The 22,439-nt window shown below is 33.1% G+C and overlaps 1 protein-coding gene across 2 annotated transcripts; it reads left to right on the top strand.

Annotated features, from left to right (window-relative positions):
- The first annotated feature begins 963 nt into the window (after nt 1-963).
- Nucleotides 964-20,575, top strand: LOC114177293 ((S)-ureidoglycine aminohydrolase). 2 transcript variants are annotated; one of them, XM_028062573.1, is made up of 13 exons: nt 964-1,186; nt 1,393-1,521; nt 2,141-2,228; nt 2,320-2,396; nt 3,238-3,277; nt 3,367-3,433; nt 4,772-4,857; nt 5,048-5,129; nt 11,512-11,568; nt 11,697-11,735; nt 19,020-19,090; nt 19,992-20,045; nt 20,160-20,575. In XM_028062573.1, exons 1-13 carry the CDS (start codon nt 1,153-1,155, stop codon nt 20,227-20,229), a joined length of 894 nt encoding a protein of 297 aa, XP_027918374.1. In that variant the 5' UTR covers nt 964-1,152; the 3' UTR covers nt 20,230-20,575. The 2 variants fall into 2 exon arrangements, with proteins under 2 accessions (XP_027918374.1, XP_027918375.1); XM_028062574.1 differs by lacking the exons at nt 11,512-11,568; nt 11,697-11,735.
- Nucleotides 20,576-22,439: the final 1,864 nt, after the last annotated feature.

Below are 22,439 nucleotides of genomic sequence, written 5' to 3'. Positions count from 1 at the left end.
GTCGTCGTTGTAGGAAATCAACAAAAAAAGAGAAAATGTGAAAGATAATTTAAATTTGATAGCATGTTAGAGATGTATAATATGAGAATGAAGACCGCGTACACAAAATAACTCAGAGAGCTTGCCCCTGATTTATTATAAATTTTTCAATATAAAGTACAAAATCCCAATATAAGGAGAAAAGGAAAACCTAATATGTATCATCACAAAACAAAATATTTGATACTAATAAAAGAGAATAAAAAATATAATATCTATATCATACATATATATATATATATATATTAATATTTTTAATTTAGTCTTAATATTTTTACAATTATTGATATTTTTTTGTAATTTAATAGTTTTTTATATTATTATATTATAATCATTATTTTATAAAACTTAATTTTGTTATTACCATTTTTCTAAATTTTATTAAATTTTTATTATTTATTTATTTTATTGTCATTATTTTAATAGTTTTTTGTTTTTGTTTTTGTTTTCTTTCATATGGTTATGTTTAGCAAATAATATTACTTATATAGATAATCAAAATATATTTGGATCATAAAGCCTATTTAAAAATCTTAATTTAATTTTATTTGATAAGACTCATTATTTTAAGAATAAATTTAAACTATTTATAGATATATAAATATAACTATATCATCACTCTAAATAATAACACACACATGCAATATTTTTAGCTTAAGCAAGATACATATACAGTCTACCACATTGGTTTTTCTTGTCTTTCTTCTCATGAAGGAGGAGAGTAAAAATCATACAATCCCACACAAGGTGTATTTATTTTTTCAGATTAGCAAATACAAACACAAGTGATCTCCGTCTTCGATTTCACGTATACATTGCATCCGTGGATGGACTAGAGAAAGTTTTGTAACCTAAATAAAATTAAAAGGATATAGAAAGGTGGCATAGAAAAAATAAATATAAAAGATTTGAATAGAGTATTTTCATGGGCCATGGCAGATTCCATATTGCAATTATTGTAGTGCCATCATGGTATCAGCGTTCATTGTATTTGTAGGTCTTAAGGAATCTTTGTTAAGTGCTCCTTTAAGTCCGTGACACACTCATCCACACCCACACTTTCATCTGAGCCACTGTTCTCAGTCCAAACACTTCTCCATTTCTCATCTGAGAATGAGGAGCATCTTTGCGCTTCTCTTTATTTTGGGTACTCTCTTCTCTCTCAATTTTGTTCTGTACTCTGTTTGGCCGCTGAACGAAAAAAAAAAAAACAAGGCGGCAACAAACACCCTAATATATATACTGTGCTGTAAAATTTTTAATTTTTGTTGGTTTTCTTGGTTGTTGGAAGGAGGAGTTTTGGTGGTTGAAGAGTGTAGGGAATGACTTATTTTGTTTTTGTTGATTCTTCAGGCTTGTTTAAGCATGCATTTTCTGAAGAAGGGTATTGCTCTGCTCCTTCTGGACTTAGTACGGAAGCGAAATCAAAGCCTCTTTATTGGAAAGTCGACAATCCCACTCTCTCTCCTGTTCACCTTATAGGTTAGTCAAATGTTTTTGTTATACTATTTTTCTTTCGTATCTTAAAAGAGGGATATTATTATGGTGATGTAAATTGTTTAATGGAGCAGGAAGCAAACAAAGACTGCTGGTGGTTGCTGATTAGATTTCCCTTGATTTTTTTAATAGACGAGTGTTTTGTGTCTATGTCAATATAGGGTCTTTCTTGGAAAGACAAGATCATTATATTTGCAAAGAAATTATATAAATGCTTTATAGAAAGTTTTTGATGCATAATAAAATAAAACATATGAGGCCGTACAGTTTGTAGCAGCAGGCTTCTATGCTTTGTTAACTCAAGAAGTTCACAAAGTTTTGGACTCATGGCTTTTCCTAAGATGTGGATTTCTAATTATTATGATATTATTATTTTGGTTGCTGAAAGAACTGGCTTGAGAGGTGAAGTGTGACACTTGACGACCAGGCTTGATTATTATAGTTCTTTCTTGAGTTGTGATATATATGTTAATTATAAGGAACTATATGTAAAGGGTATTTTGATCTTAAAGTTTCTTTTGCTCTTTAAGTCTTGGACTATTTTCATGAAAAGAACTTTGCAGTGAATTTGCATTGGACTGAGTTTACTTGCTTTTGTTTGCAGATTTACCTGGATTCACACGCAGTGTTTACAAGACTACTCATGCTTTGATATCACCAGAAAGTCATGTATATGGCCCATTGCCTGATTGGTATTCCTGACTCTCTTCATTTGTTTTAATTATGATTTTAAGCCTCTTCATTGCCCTCTTGTTGTGTAGTAACTTTAAATTTCTTTGACAGGAGCGACACAACTGGGGCATATTTAATTTCACCAGAAATGGGTTCACACTTTTTAATGTACCTAGCTAAGTTGAAAGGTTTGATTATGACTTATTTCACTGAATCTATTATATTTACCAAGTTGCCTGGGTATATTGTCATTAGATGATATTGCTGCTTCAGCATTTGTGAATCAACAATTATTTTAGTCATCTACACTACATATATTTGCCGATATACTAATTTTTTGATGCCATTATCTTCTCCTATACAATTATGCATCATTTGGATGCCACTTTATTCCTTTCTTCGGTATCCAAATTATATGGGCTATTTACAAGCCTCCTAACATTAGATCAACATTATTGAAAAAAGAAGTGTGGCATGGAAAATATTGAACCCCAAGAAAGATAATGAAAGAAAAATTACCCTGTATGGTTAATTGCACCTCAGAAAATCTGGGTTCATCCCTCACAGAGGATTCTCTCTGTATAATCCAAAGTAAAATTTCTCTGGTCCAATGCTGCTCGTCAACTGCTTTAACATACTTGAACTCTACAAAGCCTGGGAATGGCTTGTAAGTTGTTCTGTTCCTTAACAAAATATCTTCCTTTCATGATTCTGTGCCATTGTGTCTGGTTCCCGTTTGTTTCATTGTCTTGGAACCAACCTCCAAAATAAATATGCGACTGGTCTTTTGGTTCAGCCTAACTTTTAATGTTTGGCAATATCTTATTTGCTTTTCTTTTTAAAGATCAAAGTGATATTGGGTTACAATTTCAATCATATCCTCCAAGTCTACCTTTACACTTTCCCTTATTAACTCCAATGGGCATTTAATTTGTGACGTTTAATGTTTTATATATGTTGCCGTTGTCAGTTTTCCCTGAAACTGAATTTTCTGGTACGCCTTTGATACTTGCTTTGTCCCTTTTCTAGATAATTCAAGATCAGGACTACCCCTGCCTGGTGTGGAGAGGTTGTAAACATGCTATTTCACCTTTTCAGTTTCTGCACTCTACCCCTCCTCAATTTCTTGTCCATGACACTCCAACTATTTATGTGTAGATTTATCTTTGTGCTCCAAGGAACTGTCACAATCACTAATGCCACTGGTGTTAGCCAACTACTTCAGGTAATAAGTCTACAATTATTATTGTGAATGTTTCTGTCAGTATGATCACCAATTTTGAGTACTGTTAGAAATTGATATTTGATACAAATTTCAGGTTTGGTTAATATGTTTCTTAAATTACTGTCATCTCTTTTCCTAAAGTAATAAAAGAAGAAAACATTATTAGAAAGGAAAAAGAATCTGGAGGAGAATGAAATATCCTCCTTAAAAGAAACAGTTGACGATAACAGTGGGCCAAGTTTGCCAAAAAAATTAAACGGCACTTTCAATCTCTTCTCCTATCACTAGTTACAGTTGCCTTGAAAAAATCTCAAGTAAAGTGCACCAAAGGAAAGATGTAGGCACTATCTCATCCTATAAAAATATCAAGGGAAGAGAGAAACCCTTGAAAATTTGGACATTCCTCTGCTGCCAAATGCACCAGAAAGCTGTACATGCCACTCTTATTGTAAACTTGTACCCTCCTCAATGCACTAGTACCCTTCGGAAATTATCATGAGAAACTGCTTCTCAAGGTGTAATGATACACCTGTTGTCACTCAATGCAAACACAAGCAGAAGGCTGTTTTTGAACTACGGCTACTCATAAACCACATGCAAGAACGAAATGTTTTCACTTATCGTTTCCCTCTACCAGTATTTATGCACTTGTAGGACTTCCATGTTAATCATGTTAGCTTCAGGAAGTATATTATGCATGATGTATTCTTATTACTGTTTTTCTTCTAACTTTTTGGTGACATTTTTCTTAGATTCAACTCATTATATAAGTGTGCTATTTATACAATAGAAGATTCAGGGGCATTGAAATTGGACTTAAATTCAAGATACAATCCTTGGAATGTTTTTATATAAAAATAAAAGGTGATTGCTGTTGCTTCAAAATTTTATTTTCTTATAATCTGCCATTACTATTTTTCATTGCTAGAGAACTTTATGCTTTAATAATCATCATAGGAATATTATATGACAAAAAGGAAAACAGAAGGAATGAATGCTTAAGTTGATTGCAGTTTATGATATTATTTCTTTTTGTCACTCTATTGCAAGTTTCGCTCCTTTGGTGAATCCTCTTATTTTCCAGTTTTCTGGTTATAGGAAGTAATCTTAGAAATTCATATTTCCCTCACTTGTGATACTTATGATGACCATAGTTTTATGTGCACACTGCTTAGCTATGTAATTAGTGAAAGTAAACCGATTACATTTGCAGTGTCTTTCTTTTAGTCATGTTTTTGTCTGGCTACTAGCTTTTATACCATCTTTATGAAAGTTTAGATAATCACTATATCTTCTATGAAGGCTATAAAAATTTTCATATCATGGCTTTAACTCCAGGTGGATTCATATGCTTATTTTCCTCCAAATTTTGAACATTCAATTGAATCTGATGCACTTGGTACTATTGTGGTATTTGAACGAAGGTTTGTACTTTTTACTTCCCCACCTGCAATTTATATGTATCAATCCATTTTATATTCAAGATTCTTTATAAGTTGTCGCCATATAAATTGGTATAGGATGCACAATATATATTTTTTGTGTACATTCAAATAGTGAGCTGTCACGAGTACTCTCATGACTTGAGTATGAAAAATGTCTATAATCTTTCAGATATTCTCCACTGGCTAATCATATCCCAGAGCCATTGGTTGGTTCAACTGATAAGCATCCACTCCTTGAAACTCCTGGCGAGGTAAGTTGACTCCAATATTCTGAAAAGCAGTTTGCTTTATTTTATCTTCTTTTTCTTGGCTTGAAACAGGGAGTATATTTTCCAATTTAGGATGATAGTTCATAAAAGAACATTTATGACACTGTTATGTCTATTAACGTCATTGCATGGGGCAATACTTACATGTTTTGGGTTCATGTCACTGATCATTAATGTAGGTGTGTTCATTACTCTGAAACATGCAATCGTCTTTTTCTGGATGTGTTACACTTATCAATTCAGATAACTTTCTGACTGTCCATGTTTAGCAACTAATACAAGTTAATATATGATTTTAAACTATTGTGATATATCAGAATTCCTCGTGTGTTGAGGTTTATTCTATATAATCAGGTCTGAGTAAGAGAGTAAGAGAAAAATAAAAGAAAAATGTACAGAGAATAAGGTTATGAGAATATAAATCTGGCAGAGATATAAGATTATGAGAATATAAATCTTGCAGAGCCGGTTAGATACTCTCTCATAAACTTACATCTTGTACAGAACACAAAAGTAAAAGTAGAAAGATACAATGTTTTTAAGCCTTTGAATGATTACTGCATCTTTTAATAAATATTACTCAAGGCATCCGTAGATGCCTAACAAAAAATTACTCCATAAAAACTTACTTAGATTCCAGAGGGAGGGGGGAGAGATCTGAAATTCCTCGTTTATTTATGTTGGAAACAGAGCATACAAGGGAGGAATGGTGAGGAGAGAGAGAAGAGAGAAGCAAGTAGAGAGAAGGTAGAGAGAGAGAGGGGTCGAGAGTTCTTGCCCAACATAAAGACTCTTTTATAGAAAAACTTTGAAACCTGTAACTTGTTGAACCGATTTTCAAGTGACCGGTTACCTAGAGTCTAAGTCATCTGGTGACGTGGTCTGTACTTGAACATTGTGTGTTTTTACCCTTCAGTCTATTACCCAGTTATGAGTAAAATTACTGTGTCACAGGTAAAAATATTTTACTGTCCTCTTTTGGAGACTACCGTAGAAATTAAGTCTTCGGGATCTTCCTCAAGTATTTGGTCTGAGTCTTCGTTGTCAGAAGGGAAAGAAGATCCAGGAGTTCCTTGTCCGTGGCTTCCTGTTTCTTCATAAATTTCTCTATATATCCTTTCTTTTTCAAATCTTTTAACCAGTATCGGACTGGCTTCTATAGGGAAAGGATGAAATTTGTTTCCCATAAACTTTTTCCAGTATATTTTGGTGTTTATGGTTTCTTTTAAAAGGATATACTCTGTATTATCCTTTCTGGAGAAATTCCAATTTGACCTTTCAACGTAAGCTTTCCAAAGTTGGTACTGGTATAGCTTTTCTTTGTTGAGTGATAAACCTTTCAAGAGACCGTGTTCTAGATGGACATGGGCCTCTGGATTTGATTCTGTGAATAGTTTTATGACATGTGTTGCCACACTATCAGGGGTTGTGGCGCTTTTTGGGGAGGAGGTGATTTGTAAACAGATATTGGTCATATATTCTGCCTGTATTTCATTTACTACCAAGTTTATCTCCTGGGTTAGAGAGTTGAATTTTTCGGTAGGTGGGATAAGAAGTGTTTGGAGACATCCTGCCTCTAATAATAGTGAAGGACATATGACTATGTCTCTATATAATTGATTTTTAAAGGTTTTTAAATCAATTTGAGCCTTTCTAAAAATGAATTTTATTTGGCATGTGCATTTTGTGGTTACTGTTTTGCAATAGTCCGAAGACTCTTGGCATGGTGTTTTTGTGTCAAAGTAAGTCTGGGGTTTTACAAATAATCCATTGTAATTTTGTGTTTCTGCATGAACTTCAAACAAGAACTCTTGTATGACTTCGAATTTTGCAAGGAAAATGTTTGGGTTCATTTGTGGTGAGAAGCTACAAGAGGCAGCATAGGTATGTGTTTGGGTTCTTGGTTCAAATGTTAGAGGGCCTGTATGATTTCTTCTTTAGCAGGATGTTCTGAGACAGTCGTCTGTAAAACAAAAGTACCTTCATATATGATTACTAAAAGTAAACATATACAAAAAACAAGAACTATGTCTGGAGCAGTAATGATAAACGACGAAGAAATAAACAATATTTCTCTTCAATTTAGTACAAATTGTGACCTATTTGGCCAAAAAATACATCTAAAAACCATGCGTGTAGAAAATTTAGTCCCTTCAAAACAAAGCATGATTATTGGTCTTGATTTCATTTTAGGCCATAATAGAACTATCACTATAAACAAAGATTATGTCATTATTAGTGATAAGACACAAATGTCACCCATAATTAGTGGAGACAGCTATATAGGACAATCCTCTGATGAATGTTCATGTACAAACCCCAAATCCTCAGAAAAATGTGGTTGTATGGAAGAAAATTTAGAATTCATAGATCACTATCCAGATGACACTATGGACTTTTTTTCATCCATAAAAATATCCAAAACAATCACTTTTGACAATATCCAACAGATTTTGGATAGGTTAAATAAAACTAGTATAATAGGAGAAGATCCTACCAAATTTTGGGATCGTGATCCTGTTACTTATAAATTAAACATAATCAACCCCGATTTAATTATAAAAACTAAAGATATACAGTTCAATAATTGGGACTAGCAAGAATGTCGAATGCATATTGACCATCTTCTGAAACTAAAAGTAATAGCTTCAAGTGAAAGTCCTCACAGGAGTCCTGCTTTCATAGTAAATAAATCTTCCGAACAAAAAAGAGGTAAATCTAGAATGGTTTACAATTATAAACGTTTAAATGATAATACAGTTGAAGATGGATATACAATTCCGTCTAAAGAAATTCTTATAAATCGTTTTCAAAATGCTAAATGGTTTTCAAAATTTGACCTCAAAAGTGGATTCCACCAAGTAAAAATGGAACCAGAATCTATAAAATGGACAACTTTCTCCTATTCTGAAGGATTATACGAATGGCATGTAATGCCTTTTGGTCTTAAAAATGCTCCTGCATTTTTTTCAAAGAAAAATGGATAACATTTTCAATGACTGCAAAACTTTTACATGTGTCTATATAGACGATATACTTGTTTTTTCCAAAACAAAAGAAGATCATTATCTCCATTTGAAACAAGTATTAGACAAACTTGAAAGATATGGCTTAATTATATCAAAAGGAAAAATGGAAATTTGTAAAAATTTCATAGAATTCCTTGGGACAGAAATAGGTAATGGCACCATAAAACTTCAACCTCACATTTCTAAGAAAATCCAAGATTTTCCTGATAAAATGGAAGACATAAAAACCCTAAGATCTTTTTTAGGGCTTTTAAATTATGCTAGATGTTTTATCCCAGACCTGGGAAAATACACTGCCCCTTTATACAATAAAACTTCTTTAAAAGGAGAAAGAATGTTTAATTCTAAAGATATAAAATTGGTTCAGGATATAAAACAAGAGGTAAATAAATTACCTACTTTACAATTACCATTAGATTCAGATTACTTAGTAGTTGAATGTGATGAATGTGAATCAGAATGGAGAGCTATCCTAAAAAAGAAGAAAAATAAATATCTGTCAAAAGATAATGAACAAATATGCAGATATGCTTCTGGAAAATATACTTTTAAACCACAGGTTTACCAAACCAGCACTGACTACAAAGTCAATGCAATTATACACGCTTTAGAGGCATTTAAATTATTTCTGATAAATAAACCAGAAATAACCATTAGAACTGATTGTGAAGCAATTGTTTCTTATGGAAAAAACCAAATAAATAATGACAAAAAACTTCACAGACGATGGTTACTTTTTAGAGACTATATAAATTCCGGAAAAATTATAAATTTTGAACATATTAAAGGATCTGACAATATGTTTGCTGATATCCTTTCCAGGTATATCATACAAAAGTAAGACTCAAAGAGTTTTCTATACAATCATATACATGAATATGTTACACATCGAAGATCCTGAAATCCCTCCTGGATTCCAGGTCAGGGTCAGAATACAACCATTACAGCCAAGAGGGATTAGTCCTGTCTTTAGTCCTAGTCCTGCCATCGAAATATCTAGACAAATAAAAAGGTTTAAAAGAAAGTTAGCCAAACTAAGGCAAAGAAGAAATGAACTATTCCCACACAATCCTTTCCAATATGCTTTTACACTTGCCTCGTACAAGGGCAACATCATGGTTTTAGAACAACACCTACAAAGGCTTAGACATTTTATTGCTTAACCCGTTTGCTTTTATATTGCAGGTACAAATATTCCAAAATGGAATTTATACAAAACACAAAGAAAGGGCCTTCAGGTCCTAAACCAGTCAAGTCCCCCTTTGTGGGGGAACAATACACAAAGTATGGCAAACAAGAATTGCCAATACTCACAAATACCTACCATTATCCTGGTAGAGACAATACAAATGTCAAATTAAATGTTTTAATTGACAACATATGGAATATTCCAAAATATACAGTTCAAAATGAACATCAAGTCACTAAGGTGAAACAAAGCATCATTAGTGCACTATACAATTTCTGCAATACAGACAACAAAGGAGTTTTATTAACTTCACCAGCCTCTCCCTCTGAGAAAGGATTCACACATTATGCCCTAATTACAGGGCCAAATAAAGGAGTTTATACTTCCTTCAAAGACCTCTCTGAGGCAAAACAAGACCAATTTTGGTCTACTTACAAAGGCTTTAATTCTTTAGAAGAAGCCCAAATGGCTTTAAAGCTGGAAACCATTGATGAAGAATAAATAAAAACAGAGTTGACATTTGAAACAAGAACCCAAACACATACCTATGCTGCCTCTTGTAGCTTCTCACCACAAATGAACCCAAACATTTTCCTTGCAAAATTCGAAGTCATACAAGAGTTCTTGTTTGAAGTTCATGCAGAAACACAAAATTACAATGGATTATTTGTAAAACCCCAGACTTACTTTGACACAAAAACACCATGCCAAGAGTCTTCGGACTATTGCAAAACAGTAACCACAAAATGCACATGCCAAATAAAATTCATTTTTAGAAAGGCTCAAATTGATTTAAAAACCTTTAAAAATCAATTATATAGAGACATAGTCATATGTCCTTCACTATTATTAGAGGCAGGATGTCTCCAAACACTTCTTATCCCACCTACCGAAAAATTCAACTCTCTAACCCAGGAGATAAACTTGGTAGTAAATGAAATACAGGCAGAATATATGACCAATATCTGTTTACAAATCACCTCCTCCCCAAAAAGCGCCACAACCCCTGATAGTGTGGCAACACATGTCATAAAACTATTCACAGAATCAAATCCAGAGGCCCATGTCCATCTAGAACACGGTCTCTTGAAAGGTTTATCACTCAACAAAGAAAAGCTATACCAGTACCAACTTTGGAAAGCTTACGTTGAAAGGTCAAATTGGAATTTCTCCAGAAAGGATAATACAGAGTATATCCTTTTAAAAGAAACCATAAACACCAAAATATACTGGAAAAAGTTTATGGGAAACAAATTTCATCCTTTCCCTATAGAAGCCAGTCCGATACTGGTTAAAAGATTTGAAAAAGAAAGGATATATAGAGAAATTTATGAAGAAACAGGAAGCCACGGACAAGGAACTCCTGGATCTTCTTTCCCTTCTGACAACGAAGACTCAGACCAAATACTTGAGGAAGATCCCGAAGACTTAATTTCTACGGTAGTCTCCAAAAGAGGACAGTAAAATATTTTTACCTGTGACACAGTAATTTTACTCATAACTGGGTAATAGACTGAAGGGTAAAAACACACAATGTTCAAGTACAGACCACGTCACCAGATGACTTAGACTCTAGGTAACCGGTCACTTGAAAATCGGTTCAACAAGTTACAGGTTTCAAAGTTTTTCTATAAAAGAGTCTTTATGTTGGGCAAGAACTCTCGACCCCTCTCTCTCTCTACCTTCTCTCTACTTGCTTCTCTCTTCTCTCTCTCCTCACCATTCCTCCCTTGTATGCTCTGTTTCCAACATAAATAAACGAGGAATTTCAGATCTCTCCCCCTCCCTCTGGAATCTAAGTAAGTTTTTATGGAGTAATTTTTTGTTAGGCATCTACGGATGCCTTGAGTAATATTTATTAAAAGATGCAGTAATCATTCAAAGGCTTAAAAACATTGTATCTTTCTACTTTTACTTTTGTGTTCTGTACAAAATGTAAGTTGATGAGAGAGTATCTAACCGGCTCTGCCAGATTTATATTCTCATAATCTTATATCTCTGCCAGATTTATATTCTCATAACCTTATTCTCTGTACATTTTTCTTTTATTTTTCTCTTACTCTCTTACTCTCTTTATCTATCTTAGGTTTTTGAACTTTTGCTCACTGTATATTAAGTTTTTGATTCTCTCTGTATGCTTTGTCAGATTTTTGAACTGCGGAAGCTTATTCCAACATCTTTGGCATATGACTTCAATATCCATGTATGTTCAAATCTCTCATGTACTTATTCTTTTGGCTCAGTCTGTTATTCATTGCATTATACAGTTTTCATATGATCATGGTTTCCGGTAAATTTCTGTAAATGTTACTGATGAACTGATGACTGCAGATAATGGATTTTCAACCTGGAGAATTTCTTAATGTGAAGGTAATTTGTCTCTCTGCCAGTACCATACTGATGTGGATGTGTTGTGTATGTATGCGTTAGAGCTGCATTAATAATTTGGGTCTCTTCAATGGGGAAGTGGTAGCAAGTTGCCTCTTTTTTGTAGGACAAATCTATGGTTCTTAGGTAAATAAATGTTCAAGAAGCAACTGAATGACTATCCTTGGGCAGATCCTATCCAACTTTAATTTGTGATAAATGGTCATTCTTGAAGCTTATTTAAGGGAGACTTGAATGATGTTTTATATGATCCTCATTTCATCCAGTCTCTTCTCTGGTGTAACTTTTCTTTATAGGTTTTATTTAATGAGTGATACTTAGAGATGTTTTACTTCTATTTAGTTAGTGATAATTGTTTTTTCCTCACAAGTTGAGAGTGATTGAAACAACTATATTGTTTCTAGTGTGATCCCTTTCACTTGTGTATGGGTGTAGCATATAGTGAGAGAATCACATAACCCTTGGTGTTCATTTTATCTTTATTCTTACTCATCCGTACTTTTTTTCGCAAGCCAAATTGTGATTTGAAATTTCCCAATAGTGACGTCTCTTAGAATTTGAGCTAGCGAAACTCATCCTTAAAAAACCAGCTTGCGAGATAATTATTGTGTAAATCTTACAAGGGTTACATTAGCTATATTTCTAGTCAATGTGTTACAATGTTGTTAAATAACCCCATTAGTGTCATCATGATTCTGCAACGTGATTTTTGGACCCCTCCACTACGGGCAAATTGTTAAGATACCTCCACTAATGGCAAATTGTTAAGAGAGGCTTGCTATGGTGTTGTCATAGGTGGCTATCATATGTTTACATGGTGAAGTTGCGTAACTTTACCATTTCTTTCATTGATGACCTTGATGTGGGATCTCTACATATTCTCTCATGTCTAGGGCTGAAAGTCTAAAACGTAGATAAATATGGGTGGTCCAATAATAACACCCCTTCAAGCCTAGCATTAGACATGTAGAGTGTAGAAAGATGTGATTTAGTATAGTGTTTGTATGATCCTAGAATTCGGGTTTAAAACCTACTTAATCTCATAAAATTAGCTTTTAAGACGAGGACTGCTCAAGCTTGACACGGACTAAGGTAGTCTCATCTCTAATTAATGTAAGATCTCAATAAGGTTCCTAATACAATTCTAGTTGTGGGTGCTATTCGTAGTTAAAAAATAGAAGCCATTATAATTGTATAATATATAGTGGTCAATACTGTTATGAAAATTTTATATTGAGAATTTCTCATTGTAGAAATTGAAAATAAAAGCAATTTTAAGGGTAGTTGCTTATCAGCATTTGAAGGAAGATTTACAACAATGACTATTCAAAAATGGAAGGAGATGAGTGACAATATTGTTGCTAATTTGGGACAACAAAAGAGATTTGGGATGCTCTCACCAAACTATACGAGTTAAAATCACTTTACAATAGGATAGTCTTAGAAAGGAGACTTTACACCCTTTAAATGAATGAAACTACAGTAGTACTAAAGCCCATCAACAATCTGAGTACATTACTTTCCCAACTTATTACTTAAGATTTCATGGTAGAAGATGAACAAGTGAAACTTTTATTTAAAAGCTATCTAATTTGTATTATGAAATTGTCTTCAACATAATAAAGAATAATATTTGCAATCATCTTAATTTTGATTACGTTGCAAATATAATTTTGGATGAAGAATTCTGTAGAAAGATCTAGGACGAAAAATTATAAAGTTCAAAGTGGATGGAGGCACTATTGTGACAAGGAGTAGATCTATGGTACAAGGCTCTGGTGGGAGCTTAAATCAAAGTAGATCAAATTCACAAAGAAAAAACTACAAATGCTACCATTGTGGCATGTGAAGGTACACAAATCTTCAGGAAGGTTGTTGGCACAAAAGCAAAATGAATATTACGTTCCAAAACAACAACTTCTCAATATGTGTGTTTCTAGTGCCTTTGGTGATGATGAATTCTTGTATAGTATATTATTAGTCAGTTCTAAAGAAAGAAACCAACTTTTTGATGTTTAGATAATGAATTCAATAGCAATGTGACACATGACACAATGTCAAGACTAGTTTTGCACTTATGAGCCTACCTCATTATATGTTAATAGTTGCTCTTGCTATATAAATTATTGGTATTGGTATCGTGAAATTGAAAATGTATAAGGACACTCTTTATACAAAATGAGGGGGACATCATATAAATGACTCGGAGAACCTTTCGTTTATTGGATAGACCTTGGGTGCTAGACCCATATTTAAGGTTGTTAGAGGTACCAAATTGTATTGGAAGCACAAAGTATTGCAAAAAAATTATACATGCTTCTGGGAGACAAAAGGGAAGAGGTGGTTAGTGGATGCATTTTTCTTGCAATATCCAGCCCAGAACTTCAAGAGTATCATCATAACAAACCGGATGATATATCACAATGAGGTTTCAAGATTGTTATTTTATCTCCTGTATGGGCTTAACCGGGTAAATATCTTTTGTGTGAATTGTGTTGTAAGTAGAGTAGATTGAAGTTTGGAAGATGAATTGCCAAAAGTAAGCACATATTCACTTTGACGTATGAGAATAACTGAACATGGCCCTAGGAGGAGCCAAACATTTTGCATTAGTATGTGCTTGAAGAAACCAAATTTCTGTGTGGTCCAAAATAAGTGTAAGATGTAAGTGAAAGGGATTTGATTCCTTCATAATAAGGCTAGGATCCATAATACTCACTTCAGGCCATTATGAAAATTACAATAGTTTTGACAATGATAATTTAATTCTTTTGCCATTTTATGTGGATGACATGATAGGTCCTAATAAAGAGTAAGTCCGACAATTTAAGGGAAAGTTGGCTAAGGAGTTTGCTATGAAAGAACTTGGAACCTACAAAATAGCTTTAGGGATGCAGAATTTGTAGAGATGGAAAAGTCAGAAAAGTTGCTTTCTTAGAAGAAAATATTGAGCTGACTCAATATGCAGGATAGCAAATCAATCTCTAGCCCACTTATTAATAACAAATTATTCTCAAGCATTTGTCCCAACATTGATTCAAAATGATGGAAATGTCTCAAGTATCATAAGAATTAACAGTGGGAAGCCTAATATTTGCCATGATTCATAAAAGGCAAGACATTGATCAAAATTAGTCAATACATCAGTAATCTTGGTAAGAGCATTGAAGTCCTTTAGAAAGGATCTTGAGATGTATCTATGAAACCTCACATGCTGCATTATGTTACAATGGGTCAAATTTTATGGTCAAGGGTTATGTTGATTTAGGTTTTGCAGGAGATTTAGCACAAGATAATCCACATTAGGCTATTTGTTAATTCTTGTAGGATGAATTGTAAGCTAGTTATAAAAATTATATATTGTGATAGCCTTATCTACTGATAAATGTTTGACAAGTGGACCAATCGTTAACGTAATAATGAAATATCGTCTTCTTGGATTGACTTGTTGAATACTAGATTCCTAATTTACGTAATTTTGAGTAAATGAGATTCAATAGAATTGCAAGCAAAAAATTATAACAAAAACTTTAATCAATTTAAGAACTGTTAGAGGATTGATTTCGTACCCCTTCCTCTAGAATCCTACTCCTTTTCAATTGATGCAAGCAATGTAATCATCCACTTGAGTTTACTCAGAGCTGTTTTACCCCTAATTCCTTAGTAGGTAAAATCTATTCATTGAATTCGAATCCCTAATCCCTTAGGCCAGTTTACAAAAATTCAATAGAATCATGAAAAATCAATAATCATCTCTATTGCAAAATAATTAGGTATGCCCAATTTCCCAATTGTGACATAACCTAACCTATCTTATTTATAATCGTAAACAATTCCCAATTTTCCAATTGATAAAATTGCTCATAGAATAAACAATAAAACCATAAACAGAGCATTGAGATAAATAACATTAACAAAACATTAAATGTGAAGAGTAGAACCTATAATTCAGAGTCTTACATCAATCCTCTAATAAAAAGGAAAATTAGTTATGCATAATGAAAAAAAAAAAACTAAAACTAATGGAAGCTGAGGTGGTTTTCGTGAACGATCCTCTCCCTTTTATCTTTTCCATGTTCTGTCCACTTGCTGAGGTGGTTACTTCTCTCCCTTAACTGTTTCCCCCCCCCCCCCTCTTTCTCTTTCTTTTATTTTCCTTTTCCTTTAAATGCTTGTCAGTCCACGTCATCTTAAGATTTCTTGCTGAAAAATCCATAGGTTGTGGAAAAATCCACATGCCACATGTGGAACAGTGCTATTTCGAATCATGCACTTTTGAAGTCAAATCCACATGTTGTGGAAAAATCCACTAGGCACCTATGGAACACGCTGTTTTGAATCTAACTAACTCCTTCCAGACCTATTTACACATACAATGTACAAACCCAAATGTATGATCTGAAACAAGATAATGCATGATGAAATAAGTTCAATAATGCACAAATGAATAAAAATGGCCTAAACTAATGCTTGAATACACATATATTTTATTTGCTCATCAAATTCTCCCAAGCTTAGACTTTTGCTTGTCCTCAAGCAAAGAAAATTTAATAGAATGATGAGTCATCATCTTATCTCAAATCCAAATTCAACCAATGATATTCTAGAAGCACACATTCCACATTTGTTGAATCCCTAAGTGCAATTGAGTAATTGATGTAAGGCACGAGACATTAAGGAAGATAATCTTTGAACTTTAATTTTTCTCAGTAAAAGATTTCTTCTTAGGTTTCTAGTCTAGAAGACACTTACCTGCCAATTAAGCATGATCTTCCACTCAAATACTTTGCACTTGCCACATCCGGTCTCAAAGGAGTGCCTCTTTTCCCAGTAACAACCTCAAAGGGTGGCCTCTTTGCCACATCCGATCTTCCACTCATTATTACTATTATTCTCCCATATTTTTTTCTTTTTTCTTTTTTATGTGAGCTTGACAAACATTACTTTAGTAATCAAATGCAGTGAGTGTCACCTTAAAAACTTAAAAAGAAACTTTTAAGTCTACCACCCAAAAATCTTCTTCCTTAAGTGTCAAGTGTCAAAAATTCTTGTGTAGTGTGTGAAGTTTCCCAACAATTATCCCCAATGTGCTTCACAAAAAATCATCGAATAAACTTAAACTTGAGTCAAGATGATGAGTATGCTATGCAAATGCAACAATAGAATGACATGCAAACAAAATGACATGCAATTGACCCTCCCAAGCTTAGGTGTTTATGTTGTCATCAACATAAACAAAATAACTAAGAATAGAAGGGATAGAACTCACAAAATTACTGGTGGTGGAAGCGGTGGATTGTTGTCGTTGTTGATAGTAGCTTTGTTTGTGAAATGACGAGGTCACTTCTTTAAAATTGGCAAAGTCTGCAACCCATGGCAAAGTATTAATGACTAGCAACTTCTCATCTAGAAACACCTCTGAAATAGATTGAACATCCTGGTCATCCTCATCAAACTTTAGTCTTGATCTTTTGAAGCAAAATCCACATGTCGTGGAAAGATACACCAGGCACCTTTGGAATATGCTGTTTTGAATCCTGCACTTTTGAATTCAAATCCATAGGTTGTGGAAAAATCCACCAGACACCTATGGAACACACTGTTTTAAATCTAACTAACTCCCTTCAGACCTGTTTACACATACAACGCATAAACCCAAATGTATAATCCGAAACAAGATAATACATGATGAAATTAGTCCAATAATGCACAAATGAATAAAAATGGTCTAAACTAATGCATGAATACACATATATTTTATCTGCTCATCATCTACCACATGAATGGAATATATGGTGACTGCACAAGCTTGCAAGAAAGCAATTTGGATACAAAGGCTATTGGAGGAGACTGGACACAAATGAGATTTCTCTTTTCTATGCTGGTGAGTGCCTTGCATGTTGAGGAATCTGACTTTTCATTCTAGGTATAAACATAGGGGTTCAATTTTATTTTGTTCATGTAGTAGTGGAAGATGGAAAAGTGGACATGCCAAAGATTCATACAAGAATAGAGTACATGTTTGACTAAGCTTGTAAATGTAGGCATGGTGTAGATCCTCAAATGGTCAATCGAAAATATAAATACATGTTTGACTAAGCTTGTAAATGTTGACATGGTGTAGATCCTCAGAAAACATAAATAGTGGAAAGGTGACTAGTGTGGAATGAATATCAAGGCTGAAAGCGTGAAGACATGATTCAAAATGACCTGATTACAAATCAGAGTCTTGAAATGGGAGAAATGTTGAACAAGTCCTGGGTAGTAGCTAAACAAATGATTGGCAAGAAGCAAATAGATGACCATCCTGGTCAGATTCTAGTCTTTTAATTTGTGTCCAAGTCTATGGATGGAATGATGTTGGGTATCATCTCTATTTTATCCAATCTCTTACCTTGTGTAGCTCTTCTAGAGGAAATTTGTAGGTGGCTTTACTCTATCACTATTGATAGAGTGATGGTTGTTTTCTCCTAACAAGTGGAAAGTGATTGTAATTACTATATTCTTTCTGGTGTGATCCTTCTTTCACCTGCGTGTGGGTGTAGCTCATAATGGAAAAACCATATAATTCTTGGTGCTCATTTTATCTTCATTTTTTGTGATTTCAACTTCTGTTGCAAGTCATGGCCCAAATGATATAACTATGATATGAATTATAATAATGTAAAGTTATAGTCTAGTCATGCAAATATGCAATCATTCTTTAAGACACGCCAAATATACGGAGATTATGGTCTAAACTTTAGTGTTCAGTAACAGTTTTATGTTAGGCTTCTGATTTAATCGGCTTGGCAATAATTTGGTTTGGTTGATGTATACTTCTTATTTAACCGATTATTTCAAGTTCCAATTTTTTCAATCATCAAATACAAATTTAGTTTTTTCATGTGAAGTCATGATTGAAACTTGTATAATTGAACTTAACGCGTTATCACTTGAAAAACTAGTCTACTTCACTTGACAATGAGGCTCAATTTTATCACTCACAGTACTATTTAATGTGATGTTATGCTATTCAAAACCTATTCTTCTTACATTTATCAAACAGATAAAAAAGTAAGAGTACAAACATCTTTAATACAAGCACTCTTCCATGAAGTTGTTTTTGAAGTCAGTGGTGACATTTTCTTCTTGATGTTATGATGTATGGTACACCTCTCCTAGTTATTCATACACAAGTCCAGGAGGGAGTTAGTGAGTTAGTTCGTCTTTTAACCAAAGTTAAAAGACTTTTTTACACTTTCACTAATGTTGTGGCTTTTGCAGGAGGTCCATTATAACCAGCACGGCTTGCTGCTATTGGAAGGGCAAGGCATTTATCGTTTGGGTGATAGCTGGTAAGAGTTCTAGACCTAACCTGTCAAAAATGGTCTGAATGTCGCATGAAGTTCTAGATAGTGGCACTTTTTGTTTCCATCAAACTTAATTGGGTACTGCAAAAGATGAGTTTAACTTGGCCTAGTAGTGTGTCTGACTGTTATATGGCAAAATCTATTACTTCGTGCTATGCCTATCTAATCACTTGAGCTTTTGAGTTGAACTTGAGATCTTGACCCCATGTTGGCTATATAATGGCCTATTTGAATTCAATTGGCCTATTTATTTATTTTGATGGATTCAGATTTTAGAAATTATATTTATTGTATTCTGTGGACAGTTTTGAGCTACGTTTTGGCTCTTCCCAATCTAGTTTGACATCCTAATATTCTTCCAAAACTTAAGATTTTTGAACAATTATACATTAATAGTAAATTTTTAATTGATTTAATAAATAATATTTCTCGTAGCATGATATTATAAGATATTATTTGTTTTGAAATATATATTTGTAAAATATACCTTAATGTGAGTTTTATTCTACGATTTAACCATATCTAATGTTAAACTTAATGTTACATTAATAAATAGAGTTGACTGGCCTTGTTCCATGTATTATGAAATATTATAGGGTACCAAAATTTCGTGCCGGATAGACAAAAACATAAGCCCGTTGGTCCCAAACTGTCCCACTCAGATCCCTAGTTGAGAGCATTAAACATTCTATTTTGTTCTATGTGGTGTCTGCCAGATTATGGGTTAGATTTTTGGCCGTGTTCTTCAGTGAGTTACGTTGGAATATTCTATTGTTTATGATTTTTCTAAGATCGATTTGTTACATTATATTTAGTTCATATCATTAAAAGCTGTGACTTTACATTGGTGATTTTTTTTTTCATTGATTGTTTTTTCTGTGAATAGGTACCCAGTTCAGGCTGGTGATGTCATTTGGATGGCACCATTCATCCCACAGTGGTAAATTATACTATTATATATTACTGACTACATTCTTAAAGATTATTTGTTACATTATATGTAACTTTCATTTCGATTTACAACATGTTGAATGATACAATGTGCTGTTATCAGGTATGCTGCCCTAGGGAAAACAAGAACACGGTATCTTATATACAAAGATGCCAACAGAAGCCCGTTGTAATTGTAATTGTAATTGTTGATGGAGGTTAGACAAATGATATGGAGGACAGTGACTCCCTTCTTATGTAGTGATTTAAATAAAGGATTGAATGCATTCGACTATCTATCATGTGAACTTATTGAACAAACACTACTGAATCATTCTTTGTGGTTTTGAAGAATGCATCTTGCTCCGGTCATAAGTTTCCAAGGGACTCTCAGTCAGCCCATTTAGAATTAGTCTTTTTATTTTTCTGTACGAATATTTCTCATTTATTGGGGGTTGTCAAGCTTCGAACTCCCTGGTGGGATCACATGTTCATTTGATGGACGTGGTTTTCAAGGAAATGCTTACTCTTCTAGTTGTTCGAGGTTCTTCATTTAGATTATCCAGTTTAATAGGAAATAGTTTTGGAGTTTCAGACATTGATTAGAAATAACTTCCTCTCATGGTTTTGTAGAAGTCGGATTTAGATAAGTGAATGTTTGGTCTTAGAGTTTAGGTATCGATCTTATAACATGTCAACTTTGGCCCCTTCAGAGGGTTTGATCCTGATTCACATGGACTAGAAAAAAAAAGTCTGCATGGTTAAAAAGTTCTCTATTGGAAAAGTTACATAATCAAAATGTTCATAAAATTTTTGTAGATGGGATAAGTCCATGGACTGTTTTTTAAACATAAAAAATATTATTGTTTTTTAAATATATTACACATTTAAAGAACAAAAGCTTCTGTTCAGTATCAAAAGCTTCAACTCAAACTGATTTTCAGTTTAGATTTACTCATCTTGACCTTTAGTTTGGATTCAACTGTCTTGACTTTCATTTTGTATCAGCTTATCTTGACCTATTGTTCAGGTCAATCTATCAAGACCTTCAGTTTGAGATAGTTTATCTTGATTTTCGTTCGGGATGACAAATTTTGTCTGGACCTTTAATTTGCGTTAGTTTGTCTGGACTTTTAGTTTGGATCTATTTATCTCGACCTTCAACCTAGAACGATCTATGTTGACCTTTTGACTACGAGATGGTCGATCTCGTCCTTCAACTTAAGATAACCGTCTTAACTTTCGACCATGCTTACTTTGACCCTAAACTTAATCCATTTTGTGAAGAAGTTTTGGAGCTGAAGTTTTTTTCTTACCTCCTCATTTTCTTGGTCCTATAGAAGGGAACTTTTTCAAATATAGATTAAGACTTACCTATGACCTATAAGTCAAATTGATAACAGAGTGATGATATATTCTCACCTCTGTCAAGCTCTTTCCAAAGAGAGTACATAATTGAAGGGATTAGAGCCACTAATTTGACCACCAAGTTGGATTCTTCCATAGGGTACACGTCTTAATGTCGGGATATTCATCGACGATTATACTTGGAACTTGGAACAAATACTTAACTAACATATATTATATGACCAGTTTTTAAAAAATATTAGTTATTAAACTAGTGTTTTAAACTGTGAGAGAATTAGCGTTTTAAATTTGTTATCACTAAATTTTGTGACATTTATTAGCAGGCAACTTTAAGATTGAAGTTGTCAATAAATTAGCAGGACAGTGCGTATACCTATATAACTCTCATACTTGAATGATATAAAATGTTAATTGAATAATCTTTTAAAATATAAAAATCACATAAAAGAATATTGTTATTAAAAGTTTAATATCAAAATGATATTGTTTTAATGTCAAATTAAAATAAAATATCAAATAGTAATTTCATAAATTTTAAATGATTATATAAGAGAGTAAAGAGTTACACAAAATTGAAATTTTATTACTATAATCTCTATTACTTTTATAAATGTTGAGGGAAAAAAATATCTAAATGATTTGAATGAACTTGATAAATAACAAAACAGTTGAGGTGTTAATAGAAAAATGAAAAATTATATAATAAAATGCTAAGATTTATACAAAATTGAGAATAAGTCATTTTCATATAAAAAATGAACAATAAATAAAATATAAAAAATAATAATCGAAATAAATTTTAACCTAAAAAACTTTAAAAAATAAGAATGGGTGTGAAGAAAGAGATCACCCACACCCATATTTGGTCAATATCAAAATTTCATAAAAATTGAAATGAGTTTTAACAATATCCGTACAATATATTTATTTGTCATTATTCTTAACTTAAATTGTATTAATACTAGTTGGTTACACAAACTTAAATATTAACCTTATAACTATCTTATAAAATTAAGAGTACTAACACATTTGTTTA

Source organism: Vigna unguiculata, chromosome 3 (genome assembly GCF_004118075.2).
Source record: "Vigna unguiculata cultivar IT97K-499-35 chromosome 3, ASM411807v1, whole genome shotgun sequence".
NCBI lineage: Eukaryota > Viridiplantae > Streptophyta > Magnoliopsida > Fabales > Fabaceae > Vigna > Vigna unguiculata.
The sequence above is the reverse complement of the archived record's forward strand: the minus strand, read 5'-3'. Positions and strand labels throughout refer to the sequence as shown.

What these genes read in the sequence shown, in the direction of transcription:
- LOC114177293 (XM_028062573.1), top strand. Translation starts at nt 1,153, where the DNA reads ATGAGGAGCATCTTTGCGCTTCTCTTTATTTTGG. An exon ending in GTGTTAGCCAACTACTTCAG is followed by an intron (nt 3,434 to 4,771) that starts GTAATAAGTCTA and finishes CTTTAACTCCAG; the next exon opens with GTGGATTCATATGCTTATTT. An exon ending in GAGAATTTCTTAATGTGAAG is followed by an intron (nt 11,736 to 19,019) that starts GTAATTTGTCTC and finishes TGGCTTTTGCAG; the next exon opens with GAGGTCCATTATAACCAGCA.